The sequence below is a fragment of the Bombina bombina genome, chromosome 2 (genome assembly GCF_027579735.1).
Source record: "Bombina bombina isolate aBomBom1 chromosome 2, aBomBom1.pri, whole genome shotgun sequence".
Taxonomy (NCBI): domain Eukaryota; kingdom Metazoa; phylum Chordata; class Amphibia; order Anura; family Bombinatoridae; genus Bombina; species Bombina bombina.
The window spans coordinates 819,975,257-819,994,930 of NC_069500.1; the positions used below are offsets into that span (position 1 = coordinate 819,975,257).

General features: G+C 42.8%; 1 protein-coding gene across 1 annotated transcript in view; it reads right to left on the reverse strand.

Annotated features, from left to right (window-relative positions):
• Positions 1-19,674, reverse strand: part of DOT1L (DOT1 like histone lysine methyltransferase) — a 742,223-nt gene that overhangs the window by 149,267 nt on the left and 573,282 nt on the right. Inside the window, exons 18-19 of the mRNA XM_053700101.1 lie at positions 7,244-7,390; positions 6,852-6,969 (exon numbers count right to left, since the gene is read on the reverse strand). Of these exons, the coding sequence (XP_053556076.1) occupies positions 6,852-6,969; positions 7,244-7,390 (265 nt within the window). The remainder of the gene's footprint in view (positions 1-6,851; positions 6,970-7,243; positions 7,391-19,674) is intronic.

Consider the following 19,674-nt stretch of genomic DNA (forward strand, 5'->3'; position numbering starts at 1 on the left):
CCTGAGCAATAAGCGGAGGTGTTCAAGCTTAAATTTAAAGGCCGTCATATCAGAATCTGTCTGAGGAAGCATCTTTCCTGAATCAGAAATTTCTCCCTCAGATAACAAATCCCTCACCCCTACTTCAGAGCATTGTGAGGGCATATCAGATATGGCTACTAAAACGTCAGATGGCTCAGCATTTTTCCTAAACCCAGAGCTGTCTCGCTTTCCTTGTAAACCAGGCAGTTTAGATAAAACCTCTGTGAGGGTTGTATTCATAACTGTGGCCATGTCTTGTAAAGTAAAAGAATTTGACGCACTAGAGGTACTTGGCGTCACTTGTGCGGGCGTTACTGGTTGTGACACTTGGGGAGAGCTAGATGGCGAACCCTCATTTACTTCTGACTGAGAATCATCTATAGCTCTATTTTTAAGTGCTAATATATGTTCTTTATAGTTTATAGACAGACATATCAGTACAATTGTGACACATTCTAAGAGGGGGTTCCACAATGGCTTCCAAACATATTGAACAAGGATTTTCCTTGGTGTCAGACATGTTAAACAGGCTAGTAATGTAACAAGCAAGCTTGGAAAACACTGTAATCAAAGTAAATAACACTTAGAATTAAAACGGTACTGTGCCTTTAAGAGAAAAAAAGCTGTACAAATTCTGCAAAACAGTGTAAAAAAAGCAGTAAACTTAACGAAAATTTTACAGTAGCATCATAAAGCCTTAGTAACTTTGCACAGCTATGCAAATAAACAATTAACCCCTTAATGGCAAAACCGGATTGAAAAAAACGTCAAAACCGGTAAAAAGGACTTTCAGCACCTTGCCACAGTTCTGCTGTGGCTCCTACCTGCCCTTCGGAACGATTTGTGGGCAAAAAAAACTCTTTTACAGCCCTTAAACACAGCAGGAACCTCTGGAGAAGCAGTTAGATGTCTCTGAGGAAAAGAAACTGCGCAACTGAGGAGCGAAAATAGGCCCTTCCCACCTCACTCAATGTTTTGAGGCCTATCAGAAAAACACCAGAGTGTCTCTTAATTAACCATGTGGGTTAAAAAACCCAAAAACAAGCCACAATGACCCCTTTAGTCCCTTCAAAAAAACGTTATAATTGCATCATTTACTGAACAAAAATGTTTTTTTTCTTTTCTTCCTAACAGTGTCACCAGTAACTAATGAACCCCCTTCCCTCATGGGAATATTGCCAGCCTTTTCTAAAATAAACACAGTCTGTCTAGAAAAATATAGAATGAACATACCTCATATGCAGCTTAGCATGCAAACCGTTCCCCCAACTGAAGTTTTCCTGTACTCTTCAGCCCTTGTGAGAACAGCAGTGGATCTTAGTTACAAAATGCTAAAATCATCATGCTCCTTGCAGAAATCTTCATCCCTTTTCTGCCAGAGAGTAAATAGTACACACCGGTACCATTTAAAATAAACTTTTGCTTGAGAAATAAAAAACTAAAATTTTTGACACCACGCTCTGCCCTTCCTAGTACTTAGAGTAGGCAAAGAGAATGACTGGGGGGTGGAGCTAAGGGAGGAGCTATATAGACAACTCTGCTGTGGGTGCTCTCTTTGCCACTTCCTGTAGGGAAGAATATCCCACAAGTAAGGATGAATCCGTGGACTCGATACAGCTTACAAGAGAAAACAGAATTTATGCTTACCTGATAAATTACTTTCTCCAACGGTGTGTCCGGTCCACGGCGTCATCCTTACTTGTGGGATATTCTCTTCCCCAACAGGAAATGGCAAAGAGTCCCAGCAAAGCTGGTCACATGATCCCTCCTAGGCTCCGCCCACCCCAGTCATTCGACCGACGGACAGGAGGAAATATATATAGGAGAAACCATATGATACCGTGGTGACTGTAGTTAGAGAAAATAATTCATCAGACCTGATTAAAAAACCAGGGCGGGCCGTGGACCGGACACACCGTTGGAGAAAGTAATTTATCAGGTAAGCATAAATTCTGTTTTCTCCAACATTGGTGTGTCCGGTCCACGGCGTCATCCTTACTTGTGGGAACCAATACCAAAGCTTTAGGACACGGATGAAGGGAGGGAGCAAATCAGGTCACCTAAATGGAAGGCACCACGGCTTGCAAAACCTTTCTCCCAAAAATAGCCTCCGAAGAAGCAAAAGTATCAAATTTGTAAAATTTGGCAAAAGTGTGCAGTGAAGACCAAGTCGCTGCCTTACATATCTGGTCAACAGAAGCCTCGTTCTTGAAGGCCCATGTGGAAGCCACAGCCCTAGTGGAGTGAGCTGTGATTCTTTCAGGAGGCTGCCGTCCGGCAGTCTCATAAGCCAATCGGATAATGCTTTTAAGCCGAAAGGAAAGAGAGGTAGAAGTCGCTTTTTGACCTCTCCTTTTACCAGAATAAACAACAAACAAGGAAGATGTTTGTCTGAAATCTTTAGTAGCCTCTAAATAGAATTTTAGAGCACGGACTACGTCCAAATTGTGTAACAAACGTTCCTTCTTTGAAACTGGATTCGGACACAAAGAAGGTAAAACTATCTCCTGGTTAATATTTTTGTTGGAAACAACTTTCGGAAGAAAACCAGGCTTAGTACGCAAAACCACCTTATCTGCATGGAACACCAGATAGGGCGGAGAACAATGCAGAGCAGATAACTCTGAAACTCTTCTAGCAGAAGAAATTGCAACCAAAAACAAAACTTTCCAAGATAGTAACTTAATATCTATGGAATGTAAGGGTTCAAACGGAACCCCTTGAAGAACTGAAAGAACTAGATTTAGACTCCAGGGAGGAGTCAAAGGTCTGTAAACAGGCTTGATCCTAACCAGAGCCTGAACAAATGCTTGAACATCTGGCACGGCTGCCAGTCTTTTGTGAAGTAAAACAGATAAAGCAGAGATCTGTCCCTTTAGAGAACTTGCAGATAATCCTTTCTCCAAACCTTCTTGTAGAAAGGATAGAATCTTAGGAATTCTTATCTTGTTCCATGGGAATCCTTTAGATTCACACCAACAGATATATTTTTTCCATATTTTATGGTAAATTTTTCTAGTTACAGGCTTTCTAGCCTGAATCAGAGTATCTATTACAGAATCTGAAAACCCACGCTTTGATAAAATCAAGCGTTCAATCTCCAAGCCGTCAGTTGGAGGGAAACCAGATTTGGATGTTCGAATGGACCCTGAACAAGAAGGTCCTGTCTCAAAGGTAGCTTCCATGGTGGAGCCGATGACATATTCACCAGGTCTGCATACCAAGTCCTGCGTGGCCACGCAGGAGCTATCAAGATCACCGAGGCCCTCTCCTGATTGATCCTGGCTACCAGCCTGGGGATGAGAGGAAACGGTGGGAATACATAAGCTAGGTTGAAGGTCCAAGGTGCTACTAGTGCATCTACTAGAGTCGCCTTGGGATCCCTGGATCTGGACCCGTAGCAAGGAACCTTGAAGTTCTGACGAGACGCCATCAGATCCATGTCTGGAATGCCCCATAATTGAGTTATTTGGGCAAAGATTTCCAGATGGAGTTCCCACTCCCCCGGATGGAATGTCTGACAACTCAGAAAATCCGCTTCCCAATTTTCCACTCCTGGGATGTGGATCGCAGACAAGTGGCAGGAGTGATCCTCCGCCCATTGAATTATCTTGGTCACTTCTTTCATCGCCAGGGAACTCCTTGTTCCCCCCTGATGATTGATATATGCAACGGTCGTCATGTTGTCTGACTGAAACCTTATGAATTCGGCCTTTGCTAGTTGAGGCCAAGCTCTGAGAGCATTGAATATCGCTCTCAGTTCCAGAATGTTTATCGGGAGAAGAGACTCTTCCTGAGACCATAGACCCTGAGCTTTCAGGGATTCCCAGACCGCGCCCCAGCCCACTAGGCTGGCGTCGGTCGTGACAATGACCCACTCTGGTCTGCGGAAGCTCATTCCCTGTGACAGATTGTCCAGGGTCAGCCACCAACGGAGTGAATCTCTGGTCTTTTGATCTACTTGAATCGTCTGAGACAAGTCTGTATAATCCCCATTCCACTGTCTGAGCATGCACAGTTGTAATGGTCTTAGATGAATTCGTGCAAAAGGAACTATGTCCATTGTTGCAACCATCAATCCTATTACTTCCATGCACTGCGCTATGGAAGGACGAGGAACAGAATGAAGTACTTGACAAGAGCTTAGAAGTTTTGATTTTCTGACCTCTGTCAGAAAAATCCTCATTTCTAAGGAATCTATTATTGTTCCCAAGAAGGGAACTCTTGTTGACGGGGACAGAGAACTTTTTTCTTTGTTCACCTTCCATCCGTGAGATCTGAGAAAGGCTAGGACGATGTCCGTATGAGCCTTTGCTTTTGACAGGGACGACGCTTGAATCAGGATGTCGTCCAAGTAAGGTACTACTGCAATGCCCCTTGGTCTTAGAACCGCTAGAAGGGACCCTAGTACCTTTGTGAAAATCCTTGGAGCAGTGGCTAATCCGAATGGAAGTGCCACAAACTGGTAATGCTTGTCCAGAAAAGCGAACCTTAGGAACTGATGATGTTCCTTGTGGATAGGAATATGTAGGTATGCATCCTTTAAATCCACGGTAGTCATAAATTGATTTTCCTGGATAGTAGGTAGGATCGTTCAAATAGTTTCCATTTTGAACGATGGTACCCTGAGAAATTTGTTTAGGATCTTTAGATCCAAAATTGGTCTGAATGTTCCCTCTTTTTTGGGAACTATGAACAGATTGGAATAAAATCCCATTCCTTGTTCTCTTACTGGAACTGGATGTATCACTCCCATCTTTAACAGGTCTTCTACACAATGTAAGAATGCCTGTCTATGTTTACTCCCCTCATTTGAGGAATCATCTGGGGCAATATCATTATCTGTGGCATTACTGTCCTTACTTTGTTTGGACACTATGGCACAATTATCACATAAATTTAAATGGGGAGACACATTGGCTTTCATACATATAGAACATAGCTTATCTGATGGTACAGACATGTTAAACAGGCTTAAACTTGTCAACAAAGCACAAAAAACGTTTTAAAATAAAACCGTTACTGTCACTTTAAATTTCAAACTGAAAACACTTTATTACTGAATATGTGAAAAAGTATGAAGGAATTGTTCAAAATTCACCAAAATTTCACCACAGTGTCTTAAAGCATTAAAAGTATTGCACAGCTTTAACCCTTAAATTAACGGAACCGGAGCCGTTTTCAAATTTAACCCCTATACAGTCCCAGCTATATGCTTTGCTGAGACCCAACCAAGCCCAGAGGGGAATACGATACCAAATGACGCCTTCTAGAAGCTTTTTTAGTGATTCTTAGATCCTCACACATGCATCTGCATGCCTTGCTCTCCAAAAACAACTGTGCAGTAATGGCGCGAAAATGAGGCTGAGTCTATAACTAGAAAGGCCCCCAGACTAAAAAAGGTGTCCAACACAGTGCCTGCCGTTTTTTAAACGTTCCCCAAGATTATAATGCCAATTATAAGCTACAATCTGCATAATATGCCCCAATAAAGCAATCGTTTTAGCCCATAAAAATGTCTACCAGTTTTTAAGCCCTTTTTTAAGCCCTTTATTCTTTTATATTTGACTAAGAAAATGGCTTACCGGTCCCCATGAGGGGAAATGACAGCCTTCCAGCATTACATGGTCTTGTTAGAAATATGGCTAGTCATACCTTAAGCAGAAAGGTCTGCTAACTGTTTCCCCCAACTGAAGTTACTTCATCTCAACAGTCCTGTGTGGAAACAGCAATCGATTTTAGTTACTGTCTGCTAAAATCATCTTCCTCTTACAAACAGAAATCTTCATCCTTTTCTGTTTCAGAGTAAATAGTACATACCAGCACTATTTTAAAATAACAAACACTTGATAGAAGAATAAAAACTACATTTAAACACCAAAAAACTCTTAACCATCTCCGTGGAGATGTTGCCTGTGCAACGGCAAAGAGAATGACTGGGGTGGGCGGAGCCTAGGAGGGATCATGTGACCAGCTTTGCTGGGACTCTTTGCCATTTCCTGTTGGGGAAGAGAATATCCCACAAGTAAGGATGACGCCATGGACCGGACACACCAATGTTGGAGAAATTGGGTTTTATATCCCTTTAAAGGGACAGTCAACACCAGAATTTTTGTTGTTTAAAAAGAGATAATCCCTTTATTCCCCAGTTTTGCATAACCAACACTGTTATATTAATACACGTTTTACCTCTGTGATTACCTTGTATCTAAGCATCTTCTGACAGCCCCCTGATCACATGACATTTTATTTATTATCTATTGACTTTCATTTTAGCCAATTAGTGCAGTGTCTGCCACAATCCACGGGCGTGCTCACAATGTTATCTATATGGTTTACATGAACTAGCTCTCCCCTGTTGTGAAAAGCAAATAAAAAAGCATGTGATAAGAGGTGGCCTTTAAGGACTTAGAAATTATCATATGAGCCTTCCAAGGTTTAGCTTTCAACTAAGAATACCAAGAGCACAAAGCTAAATTGGTGATAAAAGTAAATTGGCGAGTTGTTTAAAATTATATGCCCTATTTGAAACATGAGGTTTTTTTGGACTTGACTGTCCCTTTAAGTCGCCTCTGGAGTGAATAAAAACTAAATATATACATAAGAATAAAAACATCCTTTTCCGTACTGCTTGAATATGATGCTTATGTGTAACTTTAAGCCTCCTTGGCTTAGGCTGCTATCATTAAACAAACACAAGAAAAGCACAACTTTCTGACTATGCAGCTCACTTTACTCAGTTATTAATTTATTTGTTACACAAGGCACCTGTTCTATTTTTAACAGTCAACAATATTTTTGTATTTTTTCAGCAAACAAAAGTCCCTTACTTGAGGTAGCCAATGGTTTTGAAACCGCACCATAGTTGAAGCTGTTAGAATAAGCACCAATTGCATTCTCCGTTACAGAACCGTCTCTGCTGTGGCACCCAGGACTTGGGCTATTTCTCTAAAAATAAATTTAAAAAATGAATTCAAATGGATATTTAATTTCAGGGCTGTCAATTACTAACGATACAGTCAAATTAGTAGCAAACCATATTATTTTCCCTAATTGTTAACTTGGCTAGTAGAGTGAATAGTAAAAACTATTCTTTTCTGGATGTCATAAATGAAGGGTTTACTATACAAGATCATCCAAAAAAGAAGCATCCAGCTGTACAGGTTTATCTAGTTAATGGAATGTTTTTCACTAAGCAAATTTTTAAGTCACCCTCACTCACCACCTTCTCCACACGACTGGGCAGCACAACACTGGCCAGTGGGATACTGACTGGCAACTTGTTGGGTTGAACTGTACTCAAGGGGATACTGATTGGTAAACTGGTAATCGTCTCTGGATTAGTGGGGGAGATCCGCTCCCGCAACATCTGCAAGAAAAAAAAGAACAAATGAGTTAAAGCCTAGAATATAATACTTCTAGCCTGAACGTATAAAGAATATAAACAAACAAACAAAAAAAAAAAAACAACAACATTTATTCTTAGCTGATAAATTAAATTTCTTTCTTGCTAGTGAGAGTCCACTATCCTAATTTTTGGGAATTACATCACCTGGTCACCAGAAGGCGACAAAGGCACCCTACACCAGAGTTTCAACATCCCTCCTACTTCCCCATTCTTCCCAGTATTTTATATAGCAGAGGAAAGGAAGTAGTAAAAAAGAAATTAGGAGATGCAAAACGGGACTGTCGCCACAAAAAAAAAAAAAAAAAAAAAGTTAAATGGGCGGGTTTGTGGACTCTCACTAACAAGAAATAAATTAATCAGGTAAAAATAAATTGTTTTCTTTCTAATGGTAGTGAGAGTCCACAATCCTTACTTTTGGGAATACCCAAGTTGTGAAGTCCACGAGAATATGGGTAGGATTAGAAAGGAAAAAAAAACAGAATTTATGTTTACCTGATAAATTACTTTCTCCAACGGTGTGTCCGGTCCACGGCGTCATCCTTACTTGTGGGATATTCTCTTCCCCAACAGGAAATGGCAAAGAGCCCAGCAAAGCTGGTCACATGATCCCTCCTAGGCTCCGCCTTCCCCAGTCATTCGACCGACGTAAAGGAGGAATATTTGCATAGGAGAAATCATATGATACCGTGGTGACTGTAGTTAAAGAAAATAAATTATCAGACCTGATTAAAAAACCAGGGCGGGCCGTGGACCGGACACACCGTTGGAGAAAGTAATTTATCAGGTAAACATAAATTCTGTTTTCTCCAACATAGGTGTGTCCGGTCCACGGCGTCATCCTTACTTGTGGGAACCAATACCAAAGCTTTAGGACACGGATGAAGGGAGGGAGCAAATCAGGTCACCTAGATGGAAGGCACCACGGCTTGCAAAACCTTTCTCCCAAAAATAGCCTCAGAAGAAGCAAAAGTATCAAATTTGTAAAATTTAGTAAAAGTGTGCAGTGAAGACCAAGTCGCTGCCTTACATATCTGATCAACAGAAGCCTCGTTCTTGAAGGCCCATGTGGAAGCCACGGCCCTAGTGGAATGAGCTGTGATTCTTTCAGGAGGCTGCCGTCCGGCAGTCTCGTAAGTCAATCTGATGATGCTTTTAAGCCAAAAAGAGAGAGAGGTAGAAGTTGCTTTTTGACCTCTCCTTTTACCAGAATAAACAACAAACAAGGAAGATGTTTGTCTAAAATCCTTTGTAGCATCTAAATAGAATTTTAGAGCACGAACTACATCCAAATTGTGCAACAAACGTTCCTTCTTTGAAACTGGATTCGGACACAAAGAAGGCACGACTATCTCCTGGTTAATGTTTTTGTTAGAAACAACTTTCGGAAGAAAACCAGGTTTAGTACGCAAAACCACCTTATCTGCATGGAACACCAGATAAGGAGGAGAACACTGCAGAGCAGATAACTCTGAAACTCTTCTAGCAGAAGAGATTGCAACCAAAAACAAAACTTTCCAAGATAATAACTTAATATCAACGGAATGTAAGGGTTCAAACGGAACCCCCTGAAGAACTGAAAGAACTAAATTGAGACTCCAAGGAGGAGTCAAAGGTTTGTAAACAGGCTTGATTCTAACCAGAGCCTGAACAAAAGCTTGAACATCTGGCACAGCTGCCAGCTTTTTGTGAAGTAACACAGACAAAGCAGAAATCTGTCCCTTCAAAGAACTTGCAGATAATCCTTTCTCCAAACCTTCTTGAAGAAAGGATAGAATCTTAGGAATTTTTATCTTGTCCCAAGGGAATCCTTTAGATTCACACCAACAGATATATCTTTTCCATATTTTATGGTAGATTTTTCTAGTTACAGGCTTTCTGGCCTGAACAAGAGTATCAATGACAGAATCTGAGAACCCTCGCTTTGATAAAATCAAGCGTTCAATCTCCAAGCAGTCAGTTGGAGTGAGACCAGATTCGGATGTTCGAACGGACCTTGAACAAGAAGGTCCCGTCTCAAAGGTAGCTTCCATGGTGGAGCCGATGACATATTCACCAGGTCTGCATACCAAGTCCTGCGTGGCCACGCAGGAGCTATCAAGATCACCGATGCCCTCTCCTGATTGATCCTGGCTACCAGCCTGGGAATGAGAGGAAACGGTGGGAACACATATGCTAGTTTGAAGGTCCAAGGTGCTACTAGTGCATCTACTAGAGTCGCCTTGGGATCCCTGGATCTGGACCCGTAGCAAGGAACCTTGAAGTTCTGACGAGAGGCCATCAGATCCATGTCTGGAATGCCCCACAACTGAGTAATTTGGGCAAAGATTTCCGGATGGAGTTCCCACTCCCCCGGATGAAATGACTGACGACTCAGAAAATCCGTTTCCCAATTTTCCACTCCTGGGATGTGGATTGCAGACAAGTGGCAGGAGTGAGTCTCCGCCCATTGAATGATTCTGGTCACTTCTTCCATCGCCAGGGAACTCCTTGTTCCCCCCTGATGGTTGATGTACGCAACAGTCATGTTGTCCGATTGAAACCGTATGAATTTGGCCTTTGCTAGCTGAGGCCAAGCCTTGAGAGCATTGAATATCGCTCTTAGTTCCAGAATATTTATCGGGAGAAGAGATTCTTCCCGAGACCAAAGACCCTGAGCTTTCAGGAGTCCCCAGACCGCGCCCCAGCCCACCAGACTGGCGTCGGTCGTGACAATGACCCACTCTGGTCTGCGGAAGCTCATCCCCTGTGACAGGTTGTCCAGGGACAGCCACCAACGGAGTGAATCTCTGGTCCTCTGATCTACTTGTATCGTCGGAGACAAATCTGTATAATCCCCATTCCACTGACTGAGCATGCACAGTTGTAATGGTCTCAGATGAATTCGCGCAAAAGGAACTATGTCCATTGCCGCGACCATCAAACCTATTACTTCCATGCACTGCGCTATGGAAGGAAGAGGAACAGAATGAAGTACTTGACAAGAGTTTAGAAGTTTTGATTTTCTGGCCTCTGTCAGAAAAATCCTCATTTCTAAGGAGTCTATTATTGTTCCCAAGAAGGGAACTCTTGTTGACGGAGATAGAGAACTTTTTTCTACGTTCACTTTCCACCCGTGAGATCTGAGAAAGGCCAGGACGATGTCCGTGTGAGCCTTTGCTTGTGGAAGGGACGACGCTTGAATCAGAATGTCGTCCAAGTAAGGTACTACTGCAATGCCCCTTGGTCTTAGCACCGCTAGAAGGGACCCCAGTACCTTTGTGAAAATTCTTGGAGCAGTGGCTAATCCGAACGGAAGTGCCACAAACTGGTAATGCTTGTCCAGAAAGGCGAACCTTAGGAACCGATGATGTTCCTTGTGGATAGGAATATGTAGATACGCATCCTTTAAATCCACCGTGGTCATGAATTGACCTTCCTGGATGGAAGGAAGAATTGTTCGAATGGTTTCCATTTTGAACGATGGAACCTTGAGAAACTTGTTTAGGATCTTGAGATCTAAGATTGGTCTGAATGTTCCCTCTTTTTTGGGAACTATGAACAGATTGGAGTAGAACCCCATCCCTTGTTCTCCTAATGGAACAGGATGAATCACTCCCATTTTTAACAGGTCTTCTACACAATGTAAGAATGCCTGTTTTTTTATGTGGTCTGAAGACAATTGAGACCTGTGGAACCTCCCCCTTGGGGGAAGCCCCTTGAATTCCAGAAGATAACCTTGGGAGACTATTTCCAGCGCCCAAGGATCCAGAACATCTCTTGCCCAAGCCTGAGCGAAGAGAGAGAGTCTGCCCCCCACCAGATCCGGTCCCGGATCGGGGGCCAACATCTCATGCTGTCTTGGTAGCAGTGGCAGGTTTCTTGGCCTGCTTACCTTTGTTCCAGCCTTGCATTGGCCTCCAGGCTGGCTTGGCTTGAGAAGTATTACCCTCTTGCTTAGAGGATGTAGCACTTGGGGCTGGTCCGTTTCTGCGAAAGGGACGAAAATTTGGTTTATTTTTAGCCTTGAAAGACCTATCCTGAGGAAGGGCGTGGCCCTTACCCCCAGTGATATCAGAAATAATCTCTTTCAAGTCAGGGCCAAACAGCGTTTTCCCCTTGAAAGGAATGTTAAGCAATTTGTTCTTGGAAGACGCATCCGCTGACCAAGATTTTAGCCAAAGCGCTCTGCGCGCCACAATAGCAAACCCAGAATTTTTCGCCGCTAATCTAGCCAATTGCAAAGTGGCGTCTAAGGTGAAAGAGTTAGCCAATTTGAGAGCATGAATTCTGTCCAAAATCTCCTCATAAGAAGAATCTTTATTGAGCGCCTTTTCTAGTTCATCGAACCAGAAACACGCTGCTGTAGTGACAGGAACAATGCATGAAATTGGTTGTAGAAGGTAACCTTGCTGAACAAACATCTTTTTAAGCAAACCCTCTAATTTTTTATCCATAGGATCTTTGAAAGCACAACTATCTTCTATGGGTATAGTGGTGCGTTTGTTTAGAGTAGAAACCGCCCCCTCGACCTTGGGGACTGTCTGCCATAAGTCCTTTCTGGGGTCGACCATAGGAAACAATTTCTTAAATATAGGGGGAGGGACGAAAGGTATGCCGGGCCTTTCCCATTCTTTGTTTACAATATCCGCCACCCGCTTGGGTATAGGAAAAGCTTCGGGGGGCCCCGGGACCTCTAGGAACTTGTCCATCTTACATAATTTCTCTGGAATGACCAAATTCTCACAATCATCCAGAGTAGATAACACCTCCTTAAGCAGAGCGCGGAGATGTTCCAATTTAAATTTGAATGTAATCACATCAGGTTCAGCTTGTTGAGAAATTTTCCCTGAATCTGAAATTTCTCCCTCAGACAAAACCTCCCTGGCCCCCTCAGACTGGTGTAGGGGCACTTCAGAACCAATATCATCAGCGTCCTCATGCTCTTCCGTATTTTCTAAAACAGAGCAGTCGCGCTTTCGCTGATAAGTCGGCATTTTGGCTAAAATGTTTTTGATAGAATTATCCATTACAGCCGTTAATTGTTGCATAGTAAGGAGTATTGGCGCACTAGATGTACTAGGGGCCTCCTGTGTGGGCAAGACTGGCGTAGACGAAGGAGGGGATGATGCAGTACCATGCTTACTCCCCTCGCTTGAGGAATCATCTTGGGCATCATTTTCTCTAAATTTTGTGTCACATAAATCACATCTATTTAAATGAGAAGGAACCTTGGCTTCCCCACATACAGAACACAGTCTATCTGGTAGTTCAGACATGTTAAACAGGCATAAACTTGATAACAAAGTACAAAAAACGTTTTAAAATAAAACCGTTACTGTCACTTTAAATTTTAAACTGAACACACTTTATTACTGCAAATGTGAAAAAGTATGAAGGAATTGTTCAAAATTCACCAAAATTTCACCACAGTGTCTTAAAGCCTTAAAAGTATTGCACACCAAATTTGAAAGCTTTAACTCTTAAAATAACGGAACCGGAGCCGTTTTTATGTTTAACCCCTATACAGTCCCTGGTATCTGCTTTGCTGAGACCCAACCAAGCCCAAAGGGGAATACGATACCAAATGACGCCTTCAGAAAGCCTTTTCTATGTATCAGAGCTCCTCACACATGCATCTGCATGTCATGCTTCTCAAAAACAACTGCGCAATAGAGGCGCGAAAATGAGGCTCTGCCTATGATTAGGGAAAGCCCCTAGAGAACAAGGTGTCCAATACAGTGCCTGCCGGTTATTTTACATAATTCCCAAGAATAAAATAATTCCTCAAAGCTATGAAGTATTAAAAATGCTTATATATCAATCGTTTTAGCCCAGAAAATGTCTACCAGTCTTAAAAGCCCTTGTGAAGCCCTTTATTCTTATGTAATAAAAATGGCTTACCGGATCCCATAGGGAAAATGACAGCTTCCAGCATTACATAGTCTTGTTAGAAATGTGTCATACCTCAAGCAGCAAAAGTCTGCTCACTGTTTCCCCCAACTGAAGTTAATTCCTCTCAACAGTCCTGTGTGGAAACAGCCATCGATTTTAGTAACGGTTGCTAAAATCATTTTCCTCTTACAAACAGAAATCTTCATCACTTTTCTGTTTCAGAGTAAATAGTACATACCAGCACTATTTTAAAATAAACTCTTGATTGAAGAATAAAAACTACAGTTAAACACCAAAAAACTCTAAGCCATCTCCGTGGAGATGTTGCCTGTACAACGGCAAAGAGAATGACTGGGGAAGGCGGAGCCTAGGAGGGATCATGTGACCAGCTTTGCTGGGCTCTTTGCCATTTCCTGTTGGGGAAGAGAATATCCCACAAGTAAGGATGACGCCGTGGACCGGACACACCTATGTTGGAGAAAAGGCAGGCCATCATTAAACCGGAACCACCGCCTGAAGAAGTTTTCAGTCAAAGGCTGCATCAGCCAAGGCAAAAATCACAAAATTTGGTGAAAGTATGTAAAGATGACCAAATAACAGCCCTGCAAATCTGTTCTACAGAAGTCTCATTTTTAAAAGCTTACGAAGTTGAAACTGATCAAGTCGAATGAGCAGTAATTCGGATAGGAGGTTGCTGACCCGTCTCCAAATAAGCCATATGAATTAAACTTCTCAACCAAAACGATAAGGTAACGGAAGTTGCCTTCTGACCCCTCCATTTACCTGAATACAAAATAAGCTGGTGAAAATCCTTAGTAGCTTGTAAATAAAACATTGAGGCCCTGACGACATCACAATTATGTAAAAGTCTTTCCTTTTAAGACTTTGTTTTAGGGCAGAGAGAATGAACAATAATTTCACTATTGTTTCCCACGGAAAATAGTTTCGGTGGAAACCCAGACACCGTACACAACACTGCCTTATTTTGAGGAAAAAGGGAAATGTATTCTTACCTGATAAATTTGTTTCTTTTACGATACGATGAGTCCACGGATTTCATCCTTACTTGTGGGATATCGCCTCCTGGTCAGCAGAAGGCGGCAAAGAGCTACACAGCAGAGCTGCATAAATAGCTTCTCCCTTCCCTCCCAACCCAGTCATTCGACAGAAGTTAGGAAGAGAAAGGAAAAGCTAAGGAGCAGAGGTGACTGAAGTTTAACAAAAATAAAGACCTGTCTCATAACAGGGAGGGCCCTGGACTCATCGTATCGTAAAAGATACGATGAGTCTACGGATTTCATCCTTACTTGTGGGATATAATACCAAAGCTATAGGACACGGATGAAACGGGAGGCACAAGACAGGGAGAACCTAAACGGAAGGCACCACTGCTCGAAGAACTTTCCACCCAAAAACAGCCTCAGATGTGGCAAAGGTATCAAATTTGTAAAATTTTGAAAAAGTGTAAAGAGAAGACCAAGTCGCAGCTATGCAAATCTGTTCCACAGAAGCATCATGTTTAAATGCCCATGAGGAAGCCACAGCCCTAGTGGAATGGGCCGTAATACGTTCAGGAGGCTGCTGTCCAGCAGTCTCATATGCAAAACGAATGATACTCTTTAGCAAAAAAGAAAGAGGTAGCCGTAGCTTTCTGACCCCTACGCTTCCAAGAAAAACAAACGAACAGGGAAGAAAATTGACGAAACTCCTTAGTTGCCTCTCCAAATTATGTAATAGTCGCTCTTTCTTAGAAGAAGGATTAAGACACAAGGAAGGAACAACAATTTCCTTATTAATATTTTTATTTGAAACAACCTTAGGAAGAAAAACAAGTTTGGTACGCAACACTACCTTATCTGCATGGAAAATAAGATAAGGAGAATCACATTGTAATGCTGAAAGCTCAGAAACTCTGCGAGCAGAAGAAATAGCAACTAAAAATAAAACTTTCCAAGATAACAACTTAATATCTAAGGAATGCATAGGTTCAAACGGAACCCCTTGAAGAATATTAAGAACTAAATTCAAACTCCAAGGAGGAGCAATTGGTCTAAACACAGGCCTGATTCTAGTCAGAGCCTGACAAAAGGATTGAACATCTGGAACATCTGCCAGACGCTTGTGAAGCAAAACAGACAAAGCAGAAATCTGTCCCTTTAAGGAACTTGCTGACAACCATTTATCCAATCCTTCTTGGAGAAAAGACAAAATCCTGGGAATCCTAACCCTACTCCATGAGTAGCCCTTGGATTCGCACCAATAAAGATATTTACGCCATATCTTATGGTAAATCTTTCTAGTAACAGGCTTACAAGCCTGAATCAAGGTATCAATGACCGAATCAGAGAACCCTCGCTTAGATAAAATCAAGCGTTCAATCTCCAAGCAGTCAGCTGTAGAGAAATTAGATTCAGATGATGGAAGGGACCCTAAATAAGAAGGTCCTGTCTCAATGGAAGCTTCCACGGTGGCAGAGATGACATGTCCACCAGATCGGCATACCAAGTCCTGCGAGGCCACGCCGAAGCCCTCTCCTGTTTGACTTGAGCAATCACCCGTGGAAGGAGAGCAAATGGGGGGAACACATAAGCTAGGTTGAACGACCAAGGCACTGCCAGGGCATCTATCAGTTGGGCCTGAGGATCCCTGGACCTGGATCCGTATCTTGGGTGCTTGTCATTCTGACGAGACGCCATGAGATCCAGCTCCGGCCTGCCCCATCTGAGAATCAGGCTGGCAAATACTTCCGGATGGAGTTCCCATTCCCCCGGATGAAACGTCTGTCTGCTCAAAAAATCTGCCTCCCAATTGTCCACTCCTGGGATGTGGATTGCTGACAGATAACAAGAGTGAGTCTCCGCCCACTGAATTATCCTGGTTACTTCTGTCATCGCTAAGGAACTCCTTGTTCCTCCCTGATTGATGTAGGCTACAGTCGTGATGTTGTCCGACTGGAATCTGATAAATTTGGTCAAAGCCAACTGAGGCCAAGCCAGAAGCGCATTGAATATTGCTCTCAACTCCAGAATGTTGATGGGAAGTAGAGACTCCGATCGAGTCCATACACCTTGAACTTTCAAGGAATTCCAGACTGCTCCCCATCCTATCAGACTGGCATCCGTTGTCACTATCTCCCATGAGGGTCTGTGGAAGCATGTCCCCTGGGACAGATGATCCAGCGACTACCACCACAGAAGAGAGTCCCTTGTCTCCTGATCTAGAGCTATTTGAGGAGACAAATTTGCATAATCTCCATTCCACTGTCTGAGCATGTTCAGATGTAGAAGTCTGAGATGAAAACGTGCAAACTGAATGATGTCCATTGCTGCCACCATTAAGCCAATTACCTCCATGCACTGAGCCACTGACGGCCGAGGATTGGACTGAAGGGATCGGCATGTATTCAGAATTTTTAACTTTCTGACTTCCGTCAAAAAGATCTTCATGGACAGAGTCGATTAGAGTTCCCAGGAAGGGAACCCTTGTCTGTGGAACTAGTGAACTTTTCTCGAGATTCACCTTCCACCCATGACTCCTTAGAAAGGACAGAACAATGTCGGTATGGGACTTTGCTAGCTGATAAGACGCCTGGATTAAAGAAAATTTGTTCTTTACACTGTAAAGCCCTTTCAATATATGAGGGACAAAGCGTAACAGGGGGTTCCACAATGGCATATAAACACATAGGACATGTACTTTTTTCAATGTCGTCCATGATAACATAAGCAAAGGCAAGCTTGGTCAAACACTGATAATTTATTGTAAAAATCAGTCCGATGAACTAATAATAAAAAAAAATTGGTGTACTGTGTCTTTAAGAAAAAAAACAACCTTCTGAATTAAAGCCCGATATATAAATAGGCAGAGAGAAAGCTGTTTATTTATATCCCACACTCCCTGCACGTGAGCCTTATAAAAATCACACAGATATTCCAGAAAAATAAAGCAGTCACCCTGCCGCAGCGCTCCTACCTGCCTCCACGTGACCAATCTTAACTCCTCTAGGACGGCGCCCCTAAGATCGCTTGTAAGATATTACAACAAGCGGGTTTAGGAGCCGTGAGGAGACGCTGCCAACCGGAACTCAGTCGAGTTTAGAAACTATGCGGCTAAGTGTGCGAACACTAAGCCCCGCCCCTCGTGGGCAGAAACATACCAAACAACCCAGGGAAAAAACAAAATTTATGCTTACCTGATAAATTTCTTTCTTTTGCGATGTACCGAGTCCACGGATTCATCCTAACTTGTGGGATATTGTCCTTCCTGACAGGAAGTAGCAAAGAGAGCACCACAGCAGAGCTGTCTATATAGCTCCCCCCTTAACTCAGGTAAGCATACATTTTGTTTTCTTTTGCATGATGTACCGAGTCCACGGATTCATCCTAACTTGTGGGATACCAATACCAAAGCTTTAGGACACGGATGAAGAGAGGGACAAGACAGGAACCTAAACGGAAGGCACCACTGCTTGCAAAACCCCTCCCCCAAAAATAGCCTCCGAAGAAGCAAAAGAATCAAATTTATAAAATATTGAAAAGGTATGAAGCGACGACCAAGTCGCAGCCTTACAAATCTGTTCAACAGAAGCATCATTTTTAAAAGCCCATGCGGAAGCTACCTCTCTAGTAGAATTAGCTGTAATCCTTTCAGGAGGCTGCTGTCCAGCAGTCTCATAAGCCAAACGGATGATGCTTTTCAGCCAAAAGGAAAGATAAGTCGCCGTAGCCTTTTGACCCCTACGCTTTCCAGAATAGACAACAAAGAAGATGTTTGACGAAAATCTTTGGTTGCCTGCAAATAAAATTTCAAAGCACAAACCACGTCCAAGTTGTGCAACAGACGTTCCTTCTTTCAAGAAGGATTAGGACACAGAGAAGGAACAACAATTTCTTGATTGATATTCCTGTTAGTAACAACCTTAGGTAGGAACCCAGGCTTGGTACGCAAAACCACCTTATCAGCCTGGAACACAAGATAAGGAGAGTCACATTGTAATGCAGATAAGTTCAGAAACTCTTCAAGCTGAAGAGATAACAACTAGGAACAAAACTTTCCAAGATAAAAGCTTAATATCTATGGAATGCATGGGTTCAAACAGAACCCCCTGAAGAACTCTAAGAACTAAATTTAGACTCCATGGCGGAGCAATAGGTTTAAACACAGGCTTAATTCTAACTAAAGCCTGACAAAAAGCCTGAACGTCTGGAACATCTGCCAGATGCTTGTGCAACAAAATAGACAGAGCAGATATCTGTCCCTTTAGGGAACTAGCTAATAATCCTTTCTCCAATCCCTCTTGGAGAAAAGACAAAATCCTAGGAATCCTGATTTTACTCCAGGAGAAGCCTTTGGATTCGCACCAAAAAAGATATTTACGCCATATCTTATGATAAATTTTCCTGGTAACAGGCTTTCGAGACGGAATCAAGGTATTTATGACTGACTCAGAGAAACCCCGCTTTGATAGAATCAAGCGTTCAATCTCCAAGCAGTCAGTTGCAGAGAAATTAGATTTGAATCAGAAGGTCCTGTCTCAATGGCAGAGAAGGGATGACATGTCCACCAGGTCTGCATACCAATTCCTGCGTGGCCATGCAGGCGCTATCAAAATCACCAATGCTCTCTCCTGTTTGATTCTGGCAAACAGACGTGGAAGGAGAGGGAAAGGTGGAAACACAAGCCAGGTTAAACAACCAGGGTACTGCTAGAGCATCTATTAGTACAGCCTGAGGATCCCTTGACCTGGAGCCGTAACGAGGAAGTTTGGCGTTCTGACGAGACGCCATCAGATCCAACTCTGGTGTGCCCCATAGCCGAACCAGCTGAGCAAACACCTCCGGATGGAGTTCCCACTCCCCCAGATGAAAAGTCTGACTTAGAAAATCTGCCTCCCAGTTCTCTACACCTGGGATATAGATCACTGACAGATGGCAAGAGTGAGCCTCTGCCCATTGGATTATCCTTGAGATCTCTATCATCGCTTAGGAACTCTTTGTTACGCCCTGATGATTGATATAAGCCACAGTCGTGATGTTGTCCAACTGAAACCTGATGAATCTGGCCGAAGCCAGCTGAGGCCATGCCTGGAGAGCATTGAATATCGCTCTTAATTCCAGAATATTTATCGGTAGGAGAGCCTCCTCCCGAGTCCACAAACCCTGAGCTTTCAGGGAATTCCAGACTGCACCCCAGCCCAGAAGACTGGCGTCTGTCGTCACTATAACCCATTCTAGCCTGCGGAAACACATTCCCTGGGACAGATGATCCTGTGACAACCACCAAAGAAGAGAGTCTCTGGTCTCTTGATCCAGATTTATCTGAGGAGATAAATCCACATAATCCCCATTCGACTGATTGAGCATGCATAGTTGCAC